This window comes from Ips typographus, linkage group LG4 (genome assembly GCF_016097725.1).
Source record: "Ips typographus isolate SLU linkage group LG4, UJ_Ityp_2.0, whole genome shotgun sequence".
Classification (NCBI taxonomy): Eukaryota; Metazoa; Arthropoda; class Insecta; order Coleoptera; family Curculionidae; genus Ips; species Ips typographus.
The window spans coordinates 579431-596665 of NC_138425.1; the positions used below are offsets into that span (position 1 = coordinate 579431).

The window sequence follows — 17235 nt, forward strand, 5'->3', positions numbered from 1 at the left end:
TTAACACTTTTTAGGTCGAATTGGTAAACTTACTTAAGCTTCAGGGTACGAAACAGCCACCCGTCAAGTTTTATACTTGTAGTTCCAAAATAACATGGTCTAACATGGGCTTAAAAATTTAACACGTAAAATCCTATGTTGCGCGTTAAAAAAAACGCACTGTATAAATGTATGTGAACAATAATGATTTTATTGGTAAGTACTTAAATTAAAAGTTAAAAGAAGTATAACGAAAACAAAATGATATACACAAAGCAAAAAGTAAATAATGAAGTGAAGTTGTTTTTTCTTCTCTGTTTTTTATTCAAAAACAGATTAGAAAAAATAATTGGGTCCCTATACTTCTACTTCTGACTTTTATGGTACATTAGAGTGATTAGACAATGCGTAATCCCCTTTTATTGTCAATCATATCGATGCACGCTATAATGCATCCAATCCCAAAGGGTTCGTATCAATGAATGGATTTTAATTTTTTGAAATATGAATAATCATGAGTTGCAAATTTATGCATGCAGCACCCGAAAAAGGGTTTATTGCTACACTGAAAAAGAAAACCATTAACGTGAGGGAACATGTTCAATCAATGGGTAATATATCGTTTTTTAAAAATTGGGCTGGTATCTTATTATTAATTTTTTGGCGGTGCCCTTCGTTTCGGCTTCGTCATCTTCAGGTGCGATTTACAGTCAACGGAAGATATACATGGGAACGTATTTCTAAACACGTTAGGATGGTAGTGTCAGAAAGGGTGGATTTAATGAAATAATCCGGTGATGTGTGTAACAGTTTTTTTTTCGTATTACATTCCCTACTAAAGATTCATAATTGAAAACTGAATTCGTTGTTAACGTTCCCCGTTATAAACACTATTAGATAAACGGTAATCGAGCAGCCTGTCAATATTTGGCAGGTGCAACTATAAGAAAAAATAAGGGATGGCTGTACATATATTTTTAGCGATTCAAGATACTGGTAGTTTACCACGAAGAAACATCCAGCGCAAACTGGTCATTAAAGGCGATGAAAGCCGATAATTTGGTTCGGCCATAATTGGGGTGTTATCAAAAATAAACGAAACAAAGGTAAATGTTGGTTTTGGGTGCCGAAATCGCCACGGGATACCAACACGAAGATTGGATCGAGAACTATCATCAAGACACGAAAATGCGGCGACCACCTTGCACAAATAACGAACAAACATTCACCGGGTTGCTTTTCCTCTCAATTGTTTGTTTATTTAATTTTGTAATGTGCAGGCCTGGTAGCGGTTATATACACACATGATGAAACTCACAAATTTGCGACCCGAAAATGTTTGTTTGGGTTATGAGGAACTGCCAACATAAACAGTCGCTTTTCTTTCGAAAACGCCGACATATAGAAGAACATTTTGCCAGTTCTTCCACTAATACATACAAGAAAAATTTTAAGTAAATTATGTCTGTTTCCCCAACATTGGCTAAGTTGAGTTTAAGGACAGCTTAAGCCTGGTTTATAAAACAAAATTTAACTTTAGCATTAACTTTAGTATTAGAATTAAGAATAGAGCTAGTGGTTTTAAATTGTGATGTTTATAAACAAAATTTAGCTGTAACTGTAGACCTTGGTTTTACATAAAATTCTAAATTTTCTTACAGCTAATACTAAAGTTAAATCTCCAATGTTTAAACTTCCTCTTAAGATTGAATTTTTGCTTTATTTATGAAATTTCTAAACAGAAATTCAAAGAATATCCTTTTGCTATTGATTTAGGCAGCAAAACTTGGAAAAATTAATATCAAAGTTAAGTTACTTTGCAGAAAACTGTATGGTTAAATTAGGGGTTTAATAAACAGCCTTTTTTAGGGTTAATACTAAATTTATTACTAATACTAAAGTTACAGCTAAAGTTAAAATTTCTTTTATAAACTAGGCTTTAGATTAGTTTAGTTTAGTTAGACAGTCATTTTGCACCTGATCTGTCACATTCAAACCTTAACTTACGTATGAAGTTCTCTCAATATTTTGTCAAGAGCATTGATTTGCAATAGTTTGTTCTAAGGATATGATTTGTTTTAATACATCGTTCTCTGTTCTTATCACTGATTTTCTAAAACAAAAATCTGAAATCTCTATGCCTATAGTATAAATCTATCGTTTAAATGCGATTTTTAAGAATTACCAAGCCTTTGTTAAGAATCATGAGTTTTTTGCGAAGTTTTAACCGTTTGCAAGCAAAAAACGGCAATAATCCACACTTCTAAAGCGAATTGATTAGATTAATCGCGGCAACACCTGCGTAACCCAACTTTAAATAATTCACACAAAAAAAAGACAAAAAAAAAGTTTTGACTCCCTAATTCAACCACCATCAGCAGGTAGTTGAAAAAAGCAACAACCCTTTCTAACTAATATTCAAATATAAGCCTGCTCGTATAATTAGTGCGGTGTAAACCAATCCGTTTTTATTAGACCTTCAAGTGACGAAGGTTTAAAAGAAGTTATAAAACCTTTACCCCTTTCAAATTATTCGGTTTACAACACTGTATACTGCGACTGTACAATTGTGTTGGCAGGTTTGAAAAGTGCTTATTTATTGTTCTCATTCAGATTAGTTTATGGTCAACCGAAAGGCATGTTGTTAAACTTGAAAAGATTTTAGAGCGATTGGTCAAGCTTCTGTCCAGTCATTCCACTGACTCCACTGTTTGTTATAGTCCATGGTCTAAGTGGAAAATATGCACCCATTTGGAATTTCAAAGTCTTCTGTGGCACTATCAGTTTTTTATTTCCACGTTTCGTCTTTGCGGAACCATCATCAACCTTACTTTTTTTTTAATATCAGATTCTGAAAGCTCTTTTGATTCCTAATTTGCTACTGCTAAGTTTGTGTTTAAAGTGTACGTGATTGGCTTGTATATGTGATAGAAAAGTATTTAAAACAAGGAAAATGGCTACCAGACTATTTTTATAATACACAAAAGGGTGTCAAAAACTGTTAGGGATAATTTTTTTACGATTTGAGCGGCAGTTTCTTTAGCTCATTAGCACTTGTATTCCACATCCAGTTCTGTCTATTGACTATCTTCAGGTAGAACAGATAACAAAGAAGTCGGTATAGAAAGATTTCTACACATGTGGCGGTAGCCGTATTGCACCATCGATTCTATTTCATTAGTACTGATTTAAATTTAAAAAATAAAATAAAATAATAGAAATACTGAAACTGTGATCATTACAGTAATTAGTTTAAAATACTGCTGTATAAAAACGTTTGCCAACATTATGCATTAGTTTATGATTGATGTTAAGTTATATTATTTATTTTTTATTAGCTTACTAGTTAAAAAACGATTGGTGGAATTGTTTGTCGTCAGTGGTTTTTTCCACCTTATTTGTTCGTCTTCACACTGAAATTAATCACCCCTTTGTTCCGTCTGGGCTTCGTCAAACAAAAAGCAAAAAAAAAGAACAAAACGCTTTTCATTAAAGACCTGTTGTCTGTCTTGTGTGTGAAATAGATTAATATTTGCATTGTTTTTTTTCGATATGAAGGTTTGTCGTTAGTTGATTTGATAACAGGTCGCTTTAAAGCTAATTTAGTATTTCTAGATTAATCCATTACATATTATAACGTACATTTTAAGTCACACAAAAGTTCAAATATGAACTGTTTTTACTTGAAACTATTATTATTTAATTAGTCAAAATTGTTGAAAGACCTAGCCTAAATTTTAGTTGAGCCTTGAGTTTATTCCCTATTGATGTGAGCACTAATTTTCAAAGTAAATGGACTTCTATTGACCTGTTTACCGACAGAATTTCTCAAAAGTCCGGTGGTCTAAACAACCACTATAACCATAAGTTAAGCATGGTTGGGATTAATTTTCCCGTTGTTAAGCAAGGGTTAGTGTTTTTTCACCTGCGATTTGGTGGGCCTTTTTAAATATTTACGACCCTTCTACCTGATTTGTATAAGAAGGTAAGATTTATCTGTTTTCTTCGAGGCAGTGGCGTAAACTGGTTCCACCAATGCATTTCTTCCTACGTTATTGCAAACCAGTCAGATTTTTCTCGGACGTTACTGTGCAATCTGAAGATTCCGGCAAACAACCCGAAAAGTGCATTTTGGGTTAAGGTCAAAAGCTGTAAAAACACCAATTTTCCGTTAATAACACAGGCTGCCGGTTTGCTGAAAGACGTTCGGAATTTATGATTCGATCGAGGAATATTTTCAACTGTTGAGAGGTGTGGCCAACCTAAATAATGAGGAGTCAGTTCTCAATATTATATATTTAGCGCTGAAATGCATATAAAGTAACATACCCAACCACCAACTTGGTCAGTCCTTGCTAGAGCAAGCAATTTGACTCATGCCAGATGACATTACGTTTTATATTAATTAATACAGTCACGTGCTAACTATCAAATATCCCTTTGGTTTTTATTACACAGTAGAATTACCAAGCTTCAGTTCTGTTTAATAAAAACCAAATAAAACATAGTACTGATACTATGTCAAAGTATACTGATCATGTGACAAAGCCGTTGTCAAAGTTTTCTAGTGTCAAATGTAAAACGATTTCTTATTTGACAATTGACAGATTGGCATAAATAGCCTTAATGTAAGCAGGCTCCGATAAATTCCTCTGAGAAAACAACTTTTTCTCGCGCTGAGTGAGAAAAAGGAACGTTTGCGCCGTTATTTGATTTGGGTCCGCGATAAGTGATGAGTGCGGGGGGGCTGAAGGGTGCAGGACGGCAGCAAAAGGCTCGAATGCCGCCGCGTGTCCTCCAGATCTGATGGACACGGTCCAGCGATGCGCAGCCCCGCAGCGGATGAGCGGCATAAGCCGATAACTATCGTGCCCAGTGTCCGATGGATAGTTCTCAGTCAATTCGACTTACTCTCTTAAACATGTTTTCAGGATGTCCTTTTTTAATACTATTACCGATTTAAGATAATTGATTTGTAATTGTAGTTGTATTATAAGTATACCTATATCAATATGAAACGGTTTTCGAGATATTGACGTTTAAAAAATGGCATTTTCATATTTTTGGGTGTCAAAGCTCCTAACCTGAATGAGATGCAAAACTGTTTTCATGTTTCTATCTGGATTTTTTCAGATTTTAGGCGTGGTCATATAAGAAAAATTAAGGTGTCAGGTTGCCAATCTAGCAATGTTTAAAACTGACGTACATAATACAAAATGAGAGGAATTGACTAGTGTCCGCAAGTTTACTGTATGGACATTAACTTCGGCTCTCAGTTATTTTACGCCTTTGTCGCGGTCGCACGCCGCCACCAATTTATTTCATTGGCGTTCGTTTTAATGGCCGATCATATACAGGGTGTGCTATATCCACGTTTATAGTGTTATTTTGTAATAAAAATGTTTTCTTTGAGAAACAAGTTCTCTTATATTGCAATGTTATTTAAACTTGAATAGCCTGTAACGTTGCTTGATAGCTTATCTCAATATACAGGTGTGGTAAATCCAAAAGCGACCATAGAAAAACCGTGTAACGGACAGAGAAACGTAGGTAATTGCATGCGCGGGAGAAAGACAGAAAACGAAAAAAATATCAAGTAGGCCATATTTTTAGCGCGCTGTTGCCAAACGCCGTAAGTAAGTTTGTCGAGGGTATTGAATACTTACGGCGTTTGGCAACAGCGCGCTAAAAATATGGCCTACTTGATATTTGTTTTGTTTTCTGTCTTTCTCCCGCGCATGTAATTACCTACGTTTCTCTGTCCGTTACACGGTTTTCCTATGGTCCCTTTTGGATCTCATCAGTATCCTGCCAAATTTTCAAAACTCTCCTATTTATACTTTTTCCAATATCAATCGATGTCTTTCGTCGTGGGACACCCTGTATACCATAGATACTTCCATTGCAGGATGAAACGTCACATGACATGGCTATACAAGTTTTTTAGCTTCATGTTTCGAATACACTGTTGAAATAAAATTAATCACCCTGTATATGTGCGATTGCGGTTGAAAACAGGAAAATCGTATATTGCTTATTAATAATTATAAACGATTTAACGAATATTCTCAGTAGTCGTGCCGACGTTTACGTTATTTTCAGTTTTTGCACAAGGTCGAACTGGTCGTAAAATTGTTTATGCCGACGCCGCGGCCGATTTGCAATTCAGTACTATGGTTATGTATTATTTTTATTTGTAAAGCCATATTATAGATATTTATATAATTCCTATTTTAGAAACACTCCTAGTCTGGAAAAATGCTTCATTAGTGACACGTGTCAGTCCATGCCGCTGGCCACCAAGAATCAACCAGAATTTCTTAGTCACATGACTGTTACATGGAGAACATTGGTTTACAATGGTTTCTTTTTTCTTACCTAGATCACAGTTCTAGAATAACACCAGTTCAGTCACTACACGTAAATCACAACATCAACGAGAAAAAGCTTTGCCGTGACACTGTAAAATAACGGGTGTTCAATAATTGTTATGGTCGTAGTTGGCTGTGGTTCTAGCATGAACGTAGGGCCGTTGATAAGTTCGTATATGGTTTGAAATGACAGCTGTCATATAATAATTGTTTGCAACGTTATCTAAGACATACCTACGCTTTTTGTGACAATTGCCATCCATAGGCGACCTGACCATAACAATTATTGAACACCCGTTACAATGCTGCAAGAATCTTATTTTACAGGGATATGTCAAAACTAATGTCTTCCTTGTTTTGAAAAAATGTTATGTTAAATAAAAAGTTGATTTTGACATAACCCCTTTTTGACATATGGATATTCTAATGCAATGTTGTCGGATGTAGAAGCTTTTACTCTTAATATTAATCACAGTTTAGTCTGGTATGAATGCGGGTATTGAAATTGATTTCAGTAACAACCAGCCGCCAGACAAAACAACAGTAATCTGCATCAGGATCCATTACACTTTAACAACAAAACAAATCGAATTAATCTGATTACGTATTAGGGCTGCAAAACCACGATTCGAATCGCATTACTATACAATATATTTCTCATGACGATGCTCACGGATCTTTTTCTCAGGGTCCGAGCAGGATGATGATGCGGCAGGATCGCCGACATAAAAATCCGGCCGTTATAAATCATTCCCAAAATGAATGTTATCAGTGAAAAGGGCCCTGCTCGGCTTATGAAAACACAATGGCCAATGCCGTACAGGCAAAAAGAAAACGACCAACAAGTTACGGTTTTGGTTCCCAAGACGAAACAATAAGCCGATCCTGCTGCTGGTGCTGCTGGAACCGTGAGGTTATGCCGATAACGTTCGTTAGTGATTCGAAAGCGCTCTTCGACCACTTTGCAGGACCTCACTCCATGTTTTTATCTTATATAAACTGAAAATTGTTCAGGAAACTTAGCTGTGTATATATTAGTGTGTGGCATGTTACTGAAAAACATACTTTTCAAAACAATAATCTTTAAATCAAACAATGACATAATCTGTATTCTGCGATTAGAATTAATGTCTTTTTAGTAACTGCTGTATCATTTGCACTTTATTAGTTTAAAAAAAAAATTAAAATATCGTAAAGTTCGGTCCTGTTTTCGTGTTATCGAAGTGGCTATCGAATGACCCCATGGGTTTTGCCGATGCCTTTTAGACGTGTTTTTCATTCTTCTTGGTCGGCAGCGTCTTTGAATGGTGTTACGAGTTACAAGCCTCCTTGACCGTATTCAATTTCCGCCACTCGTTTACTAAGGATTTGATTTATAGGAATTAATTCTATTAGAAAAATATAAAAAAATCTCATATTCAAGTAATTAAAAAAATTTTACATTAAAAATTATATTAATCTGCGATAACGTGACAGCAATAAAACTTTCTGGATTATATGTGTAAGTTTTACTAAAGATCTTGTTGGGTATCAAACCGATGGTGGAAATTCCGTTGAATATTTCTTTGTGATTCTGGCCTCGGCTCGTGACCACACACGCGGCCACCGTGGGTCGAAAACAAGCGACCACGATAACCATACCAATGACGTCATTTCACTTCTTGTTGATTGCCACAACAATTAAGGCGATGTAGTTAAGGGGACAACTCATGGGCTTAGTATGATTCACAAGGATGTAATTTATATTTGATCAATTTCCATAAGTAAACAAAATAAAAATTTTAAAATAATTATGAACCGACAACATGAAACCCAACCTGCCAGTGTTATCGACAAGATGTCGCTCACCACCAGAGCAGTCTCGTGGCTGTTTCTTAAAATCGAGTGAATCAATTTGAAGAAACAGCCACTCAAAAATGACCAAAAATTTTGCTGTCCCATTCTTTTTGACGAGCAGTTTATTTTGTAAATTTTTTTTACAAATATTTAGGAAGGTTGGCAAAGGTGTAAAATGAGTCAATCAAAGACGTTTTTGATTTAAATTTTTTTGTATTAGAACGCGTTAATTCTGCTGAACTTTGGCTAAAATGACCCTGACTCATTTTAAAAAAGTGACAGTTTAACATGAACTGAATATTAATCTCACAGCATTTACACAAGTCCAGGCCCGATAATCGGCTTCTTCTTCTTGGAATACGTCCCACGCTTCCATCGGTCTGTCCGTTCCGACAAAGACAATGGTCATTATCTCACTCTTCGGCGAGATGATGGACGGTCCGGTCCGACACCACTATTTATGACTTAGTGGTTGCCAACTGCAGCGCCGCCATATTTTCAAAATTTAAAGCTGCTTCTCGGTACTGGCATAACAATAACGTCACACAACAACCAACCCTACGGTTACCGTTGAGAATCATTTCCTTGAAGGGTTGAATGCGGATATTGTGATATTTGACAACATGCAAGTTGTTTTGAACGTGTCAAAAAATTGTAGTTATAAATAATACAGAACCATTAAAACAATGATGTGTAAACTTGAAAATTTGAGCACAGAATCTTTCTCAGGGCATGGTAGTATTTCTTAGTCGGCAATAACTTCTAAAGAAAAAGCTAACCCAGATTTTGAGTTCAGAGCAATCTGGTGTTTTGATTTGGTTTTGACTCTTCTGCGATTTATGATACATGTGTGAAGTACTTTCTGCAAGGCAATCGCTACTTGAAATAATAACAGAATAACAAGAAAGACAGTAAATTTCTTTAAAGTCAGTCATTTAAAACTAACTTGAAAAATTTGCCATTTTATCACAAGAGTTCATGGGCAGAATCACTAAACATGATTCAAGCATTTAATAACAGATAATATAAAAAGAAACGGTTCAGTTTTCAATGGGTAATATTTCGATACATTTATTGTCGAAAGTATAAAAAAGCGAATTCAAAATATTTGAAGGAAAACTTAACATCGCCGTCGTCGTCGCGTCCAAAAAAGCAGAGCGATCGTACCCACCACACCAAAAGACGCAGCAAGAAAAATTATTCCGATATGCTAAATAAGCAGCTTAAGCTGTTAGTAGGGAGACCTTCGTCCCACGAGATACCACAAGGAGATGGGACCACGGGATTTGTGGGTGCCCCCGCTGATTTCGTGATGTTGCTCGAAATTCAGAAATTTCAAATAAAACAAAGATAAAAACGAAAGCCGACGTTGGTTTTGGCTCAAAAACAGTCACGAATAAGGTCGTTTGAGTCCCAGGAGGGTTAACACGTTTTTCCTTGTGTTTTTTTGCCTTTAAACCAGAAAAAATCGTTGATTGTAATAAAATCATTATATTTTACTAAATTGAGAAACTATGGTTATTCTAAATTACATAAATTTTTATTCATATTTAAAAAAAATATATGGATTGAAACAATCAAATTGCGATCATAAAAAATGTAAAAGTAATAAAGTGTAGATACGGAACACACGTACTATTGATGACGTCATAGTAGAACCTAATGAAGAGGTACTAGAGTGTGAACTGTAAAAACTATCCCGATTTTATTATATTTCATTTTAATAAAATTTACCAAGAATGTCGCTGATCGTAACAATTATCTACCTTAGCCGCCTGAGTACGCATTAGCACAAATCACGGAATGCTCTCCAAGTACCATGGGGGTTCCAATGCGGTACTACTTATTATAGCATCAACTAGAGATGTGTTTCTCACCATCGTCATCAATCACGATTTTAATCAAGTTTTACTGGTTTTAAGACATTCTATAGATATGGTGGTAATCTAGCAAGTGGTGCCACTTTGACATTTCTCATGAAACTTCTATAAACGCTGATTTTTAGAAGAATACCAGTCCAGCCCTAGTCGGCGGTACCATGAAAACGGCCCACGTGCCTGCTCGGCTCGTGGGAAAACCACGCCCCCAGCAGTACCACGATGGTACCGCGTGCCAAGAAGCCATACCGGTCGGTCTCTGCAGGAGCAGAGAATGCAGGCAGACCCAGTGCTTTCGCAAGTTTGCGCTGGTAATAATGCTGGATGCTTATTGGATTCCTGATGGTACCGGTACCTACTTATGTTTCACTACTTTACTAATTCACTCTTTTGTTTCTTTATCATAGTATTCGCACATCCAACATCCAATGCTATTACGTAACGTCTGCTGCATTAGTTTTCTATATTGTCGTGAGTACGGTCAATAAATTACCATCTACTATTCTCTAGACTCTAGACTATTCTCAATCAATGATGAGTTGATGACACTCCAAGTGACATGGGTCAGTTGGCTAAAATGGATGTGACGTCGTCTGATAGTTGATCACAAGATCTCAATCAGACTTTCTGATGAAGTGGTCAGATATGATCAACTGTCGAATGTCACATCTATTTCAGCTTATTGACACATACGAAGTATTCTCTCTTGGATTCCTATGCATAATTTTTAAAGGTCCACACCTGTATAGAACATTTTTATATTTTTTGTCAGCTTAGTTTAGATTTAAAAAAAACACTGTTGCCAACTGCTTACAAAAATTCGGTACGTACAGATCTAATTAAATTTTTTAGTAAATATCTGAGTACCATTAAAAAATCCTCATTTTCGTCTGATTCTACTCATGATAATTAGAAGTTTGTAGATGGTTAATTTTTTGTGTTGCGCTGAGCTTAATTTTTTAATGAGACATGCTGAGATGACTTCATTTTTGAATTTAAAGAAAAAGGAACTCTTTTTGTATTAAAGTTATAGATTTTTGCATTTACTTTTTAGTGCATTTAGTACTTTTTAACGTGCTGTCAATGATTATCATTAAAATGGCAAATGAATGAACATGTATGTGTATGGTCCAGTGAGTTTGACGTTTTGAAAATGCATTCGTATTGCTTAGCGATTAGTTGCGACCTGTAGCGCTCTTTTTCTAACACGCGCTTATTAACTGAACGCAATTCTGACACAAACGTGACCTGTTGTCAAACGCCGTAAGTATTCAATACCCTCGACAAACTTACGGCGTTTGGCAACAGAGCGCTAAAAATATGGCTTACTTGATATTTTTTTCGTTTTCTGTCTTTCTCTCGCGCGTGCAATTACCTACGTTTCTCTGTCCGTTACACGGTTTTCCTATGGTCGTTTTTGGATTTACCACACCTGTATAAGAAGTAAATAAAATAAAATGTATGTAAAGTTCATGTTTTAATGAAACAACTAAACATCTGGCAACGAGGCGCGTTAAACGTCAATGACGTGCTTCGGCCGATATATTGCCTTCTACTATATATTTGTGCATTTCTGCTATTTTCTGAAGTTTTATGTCTATATTTGCTTCGCTAAAACAAAGGGAAATACTCTGGAATAATTGCACCTCATTGTTTTAACCTACATATTTTGGCAGTCAAGTGTCGAGCCAAGTTCAGGACTATAAATAACCGGCAAGTGAATAAAATTTTCATCTTACGTCATTATCAATCACGTGACTATGTATAGGTACGAACCAAAAATATAAAATAAATATGTTTGGTCTGGCGAGCCACCCATCTAAAACTCGAAAGCGTTTCCACCCCCGGGCTTTGCGATGGCCGTTCTGTCGCGCCGCCCACTCAGTACAGTCAATTGGGCGGCCCACGTGATCCGCTCGCGTACCAAAAGGTCAAACCGTTGGTGCCGCCGTCGCCGCCAACTTAACACCATGCAACAGGTAGCTCACCCGAACTTGGACGAACGCACCCGAACAAGCCTGGGAACGTGCCGAACTTTTCGTCTCAGCAAACCGTGCGGTCTCTTTGGTGGTACTCCCTCCCCTCACCCCCCTATCAAACAGGCACGGTCGTACCGTCGGTAGGTCTGGGTAACCCGTGTCGGATGCTGCGGAAGGACGGACCAATGCAACGTTGTCACATTTTTCACTACTGACATAATTTCATTATTGTCAAATTTTGCGCCTTCCTTTACGGAAGTGTTCTTATTTTATCATTAAATCAAAAACTTATAGCAAATTATATAAGTTTGGCATTTTCTCTTAAGCTAATTTTGACGTTATTTATATGTTTTTCTTGACTCACATAACTGAAATAACGAAAAATTGCTGGATGGTGAATTTTTTGGTGGAATTGAATTGCATTATGGAAATTTTTAATAAAACAGTTCTTTTGAAGTTTTACAATGCCAACAAACAAAGCATTTACATTTTAAAATAAAATTTGGAAATAGTACTTTTTTCCTTACACCATCTATTCGATCAGCAATGCGGCAACATGGCAGTTCTTTGAAAAAAAACAACAGGTCAGTTTCAGCAGATTTAGCGGCTCGACTTGAAATCCACGCGACCGATTCACTTCACTTTGTCGATGCGTTTCGGTCGGTGTAGACGTTCCTCTTGTGGTCGTACGAGCACCGAACGTAAAGTACCGCGCAAACTTTTTTTGTTTAAATATATTAATACCAGGCCGTTGTGCGCCAAAATCTCAGGATCTGGTTATACGAACAATATTTTTAGCTCGTGTCGGTTTATTTAGTGCAGCCTCAAAATGGTGACCACCACGGTACAACCAAACATTTCGGTCACTAGTACAACTAGTGAACCGGCCAGTGTCCTGCAACCTAACCCTTCGGTTACGGTTAATCCCGTGGTAATGGTGAAACCCCCTCATCAGCAGGAAAGTCAATTAAGGGAAAATGCCGGCAGTCCTGTTTGTGGTACTTCTAGTACCACCAGGAGTACTGGCAGAGTCAGCGATAATAGACGAGTAAGTTATTCTTCAACTCTATATTATTTAACTTGCTTTAACTTATTTAGTAAGTGAATTGGTGTTTCTTTACTTCATTAAAAAAATAATTTTGAAAGCTTTGCTCTTAGTAGAATTTTATTAGTATTATATCCCCAAAATACAAAATTTTTGTGTTATAATAAATACATATAAATTTCTTTAGTTATCATAGACTTTCAACGTTTTTTGCATATCATAATATCAGTTTAGCCATCATAAAGTAAATAAATAAAACGTGTGTCATACTGTCTTTCATTGTGATAAAACCATTTTAACTCTCTTTTAAATTTACGTGGTGTATTATTACTTTTACGCTGTTTAATGTACGTTATTTAAACAACATTGACTTACAATTTAGATAATGGCGTAATCTCGGTAAAATTTTAAACTTTTTAAAGACATTATGGCCAACTTGAGTTACTACTAGATGCAAACCAGCTCAGTTTTCTTTAACAATTTATAGACGGAATTTTATTGAAAATTTTGATTTTGACCCATATTTTAATGCTTACTCTAATATTGACAGTATGGACGAATCTAATAAAGAAACTCTACAGCTGGTGTGAAATTGAAACAACCCTTTAAGAATCTGTTATTAATGAAAGTGTTTGCTTTGGTTTAATTTATGCACCGAGCAGCTTGGACATATTCCAACCCCAGTAATTGGCAATCACCATCCAGTCTTCGTACGACAAACGTTAATAGAATCACACTATAAAATATACGTGAGGTTCTAAAGTCCGCCGTACTTTTCGGTTCTTATCTCACGCTCGTGCATGTTATAAACACGTCGGGTCAGTTTAACAACAATAATAATAAATTTTAAAGCTATTTTTGGTTCTCCTAAATTATTCTAAAATGAGGTCCTTTGCTACTCGACAGTGGTACCGAGTTGGTACTAAAGTAGTGCAGGATGGCCACGTGACATTTTAAACAGTCGAATCATGGATACATTATAGTATAGAAACATCCTCTGCCTACTAAATGAACAAGGTTTTGCGTATAATATATTGCAATAAACAATCGGGAAACTTAGTGCCGATGTTAAAAAAATAATCACGCTACAACCTCAATTAAAACAATGGATTGTGTGCCTGCATACAGGATTACCGCCGCCACAGTAGTTTTTGCACCTGATCAAAAATCAGGTTTATCGTCACCTGAATAACGAATTTGGAATTCTTGTATTATAGGTTAGTTGTGATTCATATGACAACTGACTAGTATGAATGAAGAAAGAGTCTTGATGATGTAGCTTCTCTTGATTATTTTAATTTCTTTGTTTTTGCTTTTGGACACGAGCTATGGATCATCAAGATCAAACATTTCATATTTTTTTCTAAATTTTGTTTAAATATTGATAGTATAAAGGTCCATTTTAGAATATGTAGAAAAACAGTGGTCTTTTGACATGTTGATCATGACAGCTCTGCAATAATAATAATTTGTCACTCTATAAGAGAAATAACAGTGTGACGTTTATAAAGGAAATTAGAATGATGGGGAAATGATATAGCCTATATATATAGCAGACATTTGATCAGAGGCGGTGTCTCGACTAAATTTAAAACAAAAGAGCGTCGCGGGCACGTTGCCAAGTCGGGCACGAGGCTGCCACGCTTGACGCAACGCTTTTCCCACGCCGACCAAGATTCGCGTACCGGGAGTGCCCGAAGCAAGGTCGAATGGCTTATTATTTATATTATAGTATACTCGTAATGTTGTACACACCGGGCGAGCCAAGCAAATAGACCTTTGCATCTTATAAATTAGGTTAAACGCTGTAGGTCAATTTGATCACTTTGCTTTCAGCCTGTCTGGGCCCATACTTGATAGTGGTCACGTGACAATTGACATTTGATTGAAATTCAAGTGACAGCTGTCAAATAACGCTTTGTTTCCTAAAGAGTTAGCAAACAAATAACCGGTTTTGACATGGCCTAACAGTTGGTCACATGAACTACGTCATAACTATTATTGACACATGTCATTTACAATTTTTGTGTATTCCATAGTTTTTTCATGTTATCATTGATGATGACTAGTTTTGAATTTTCATACTCGTATATAGCTTTATGTAGAGTATAAATTACCGTAGTAACAAAACGTTTTATAAATCAAAATCAAATAATAATTTTTGTAGGTTGTAATTTTGTAATGTAAATTTTTGTTGCAGAGCAATAAGCCGATCATGGAAAAACGACGAAGAGCTCGAATCAACAACTGTCTCAACGAGCTAAAAACTTTGATATTGGACGCCATGAAAAAAGACGTAAGTAATAATTAACTTCTTGCTAATATTTATATAGTATAAGTTATTTTTTTTTAATGTGATCATCCTAGCTAGAGAGTTTTGTATCGTTTTTAATTTAACTTTAAATTTGTATGCAGCCAGCCAGACACTCAAAATTGGAAAAAGCTGACATTCTGGAAATGACAGTCAAACACCTGCAGAATTTGCAGCGTCAACAGCAAACCATGAGCAACACCGCACTGGATCCAACTGCGGTGGGTAAATTCCGAGCTGGGTTTGCCGAATGCGCTACTGAAGTCGACCGATTTCCTGGTCTAGAACCGACCGTAAAACGGAAATTGTTACAGCATTTGGCCGGCTGCCTCACCCAACAAACTTGCAAAATACCGGATCAACCGCAACAAGTTCAAGTGCACATTCTGCCCAATCCGCAACGGTCTCCCGAACAACAAGTGCCCCAATCTGGAATCATTCTTAGCAACGGAAGCGGCGCTGGAGTACAACTAGTGCCCACCAGGTTACCCAACGGCGATATTGCGCTGATACTGCCATCGGCTTCTCAAACCAATCACCAGTCGGTTCCGCTTTTAGTACCAATTGTGCCGGAGCGAAGCGCTAGCTCTGTGTCAGAGGCTTCCAGTTCTGGTTATAGTCCTAGTCAGAGTCCGGAACCAATGGACACGATGTACTGTAGCAACACGCAACAGAAGCCTTTATCTTTGGTGGTGCGTAAACAAGATCACTCCGGTGATGATAATTCGGATGAAAGGCCTTGGAGACCTTGGTAAATCCAGACTACTCCTAGTAGCGCTTATCTCTAAGCGTACAGCTTACCGTGCCATATTTGAATACTTATTAAGTGTGATTTGCGTCGGAAAATTGATGATGCCATTTAAATGAAGAATTATCAGTGGTTTTAATAAGAAAGTGTGAAGTAGTGTTGCTAACTCTATTCTTAAAAATCAGAGTCGAGCACTGATGCAGTTCCTTTAACGTTGGACTTTCAGTTAATTGTTGGTACATATTTGTACTACATTTTTACTTTAAGAAACTCAGTTGATTCCATAAGACGTCCAGCAATACCCGATTGTTTCCAACTATTATTGTTGTATATTACTATGCTACATGTATTTTCTAATGCTTGCTGACAAAATAATGCATTGAATTTTTAATCGCCTGAAATATGTTTTTTATTTTATACTTTTGTGATATTAATAATAATTTATTATAGCTGTAGTGAAGCAATTTTTTTGTATCCTTATACCTAAATTTTAATAATCCTACATGCCGTGCCTTAATAAACAACAAATGTCACAATGTCTTCCCTTTAAGATGTTTGTTAGGCCCATTTTTTACACTTTCTATTATACCAGACAGAAACGTTGAAAAACTTGGCTTATTAGGTGAAAATACATATAGATTTATATTTAATAACAAAGTATATTTTTTTTATAATATAATTAGTTGCGTATGAAGTATTTTTTTATATAGTATCGATAAGGAGAATGTTTTTAGTTTTATTTTTTAATATTAAACAAAGAGTGTGATTTGTTGAAGTTGAAATGGTGTTTTATTTCCTGATAACCGTAATATGCTTTTTTATTCTTTATAAAGATATGAACATTTTTTAAATTTTAAACAATCCATAAGAACTTTCCAATCTAAATGTATTTCACAAAGATGAGTTGAAGTCAACTTAAGTGGCTTTGTCAGCAGTGTTATGCTTTGCAACCCTTGACTTTTTTTAGTTTTTATGAATAATTTTAAAGTTTCCATACAGATTTAAAATATTAACACGTAATAAAAACTGAACCGTTAAGATCAATGGATTGGATATGAAAATCATGTACTGATAATAAATAAACCTTAC

General features: G+C 36.0%; 1 protein-coding gene across 2 annotated transcripts; it reads left to right on the top strand.

Annotated features, from left to right (window-relative positions):
• Positions 1-12657: 12657 nt before the first annotated feature.
• Positions 12658-16928, top strand: LOC145728047 (protein hairy-like). 2 transcript variants are annotated; one of them, XM_081977975.1, is made up of 4 exons: positions 12658-13090; positions 15288-15383; positions 15503-15619; positions 15713-16928. In XM_081977975.1, exons 1-4 carry the CDS (start codon positions 12872-12874, stop codon positions 16151-16153), a joined length of 873 nt encoding a protein of 290 aa, XP_081834101.1. In that variant the 5' UTR covers positions 12658-12871; the 3' UTR covers positions 16154-16928. The 2 variants fall into 2 exon arrangements, with proteins under 2 accessions (XP_081834101.1, XP_081834099.1); XM_081977973.1 differs by having other exon boundaries at positions 12665-13090; positions 15503-16928.
• The last annotated feature ends 307 nt before the right edge of the window (positions 16929-17235 follow it).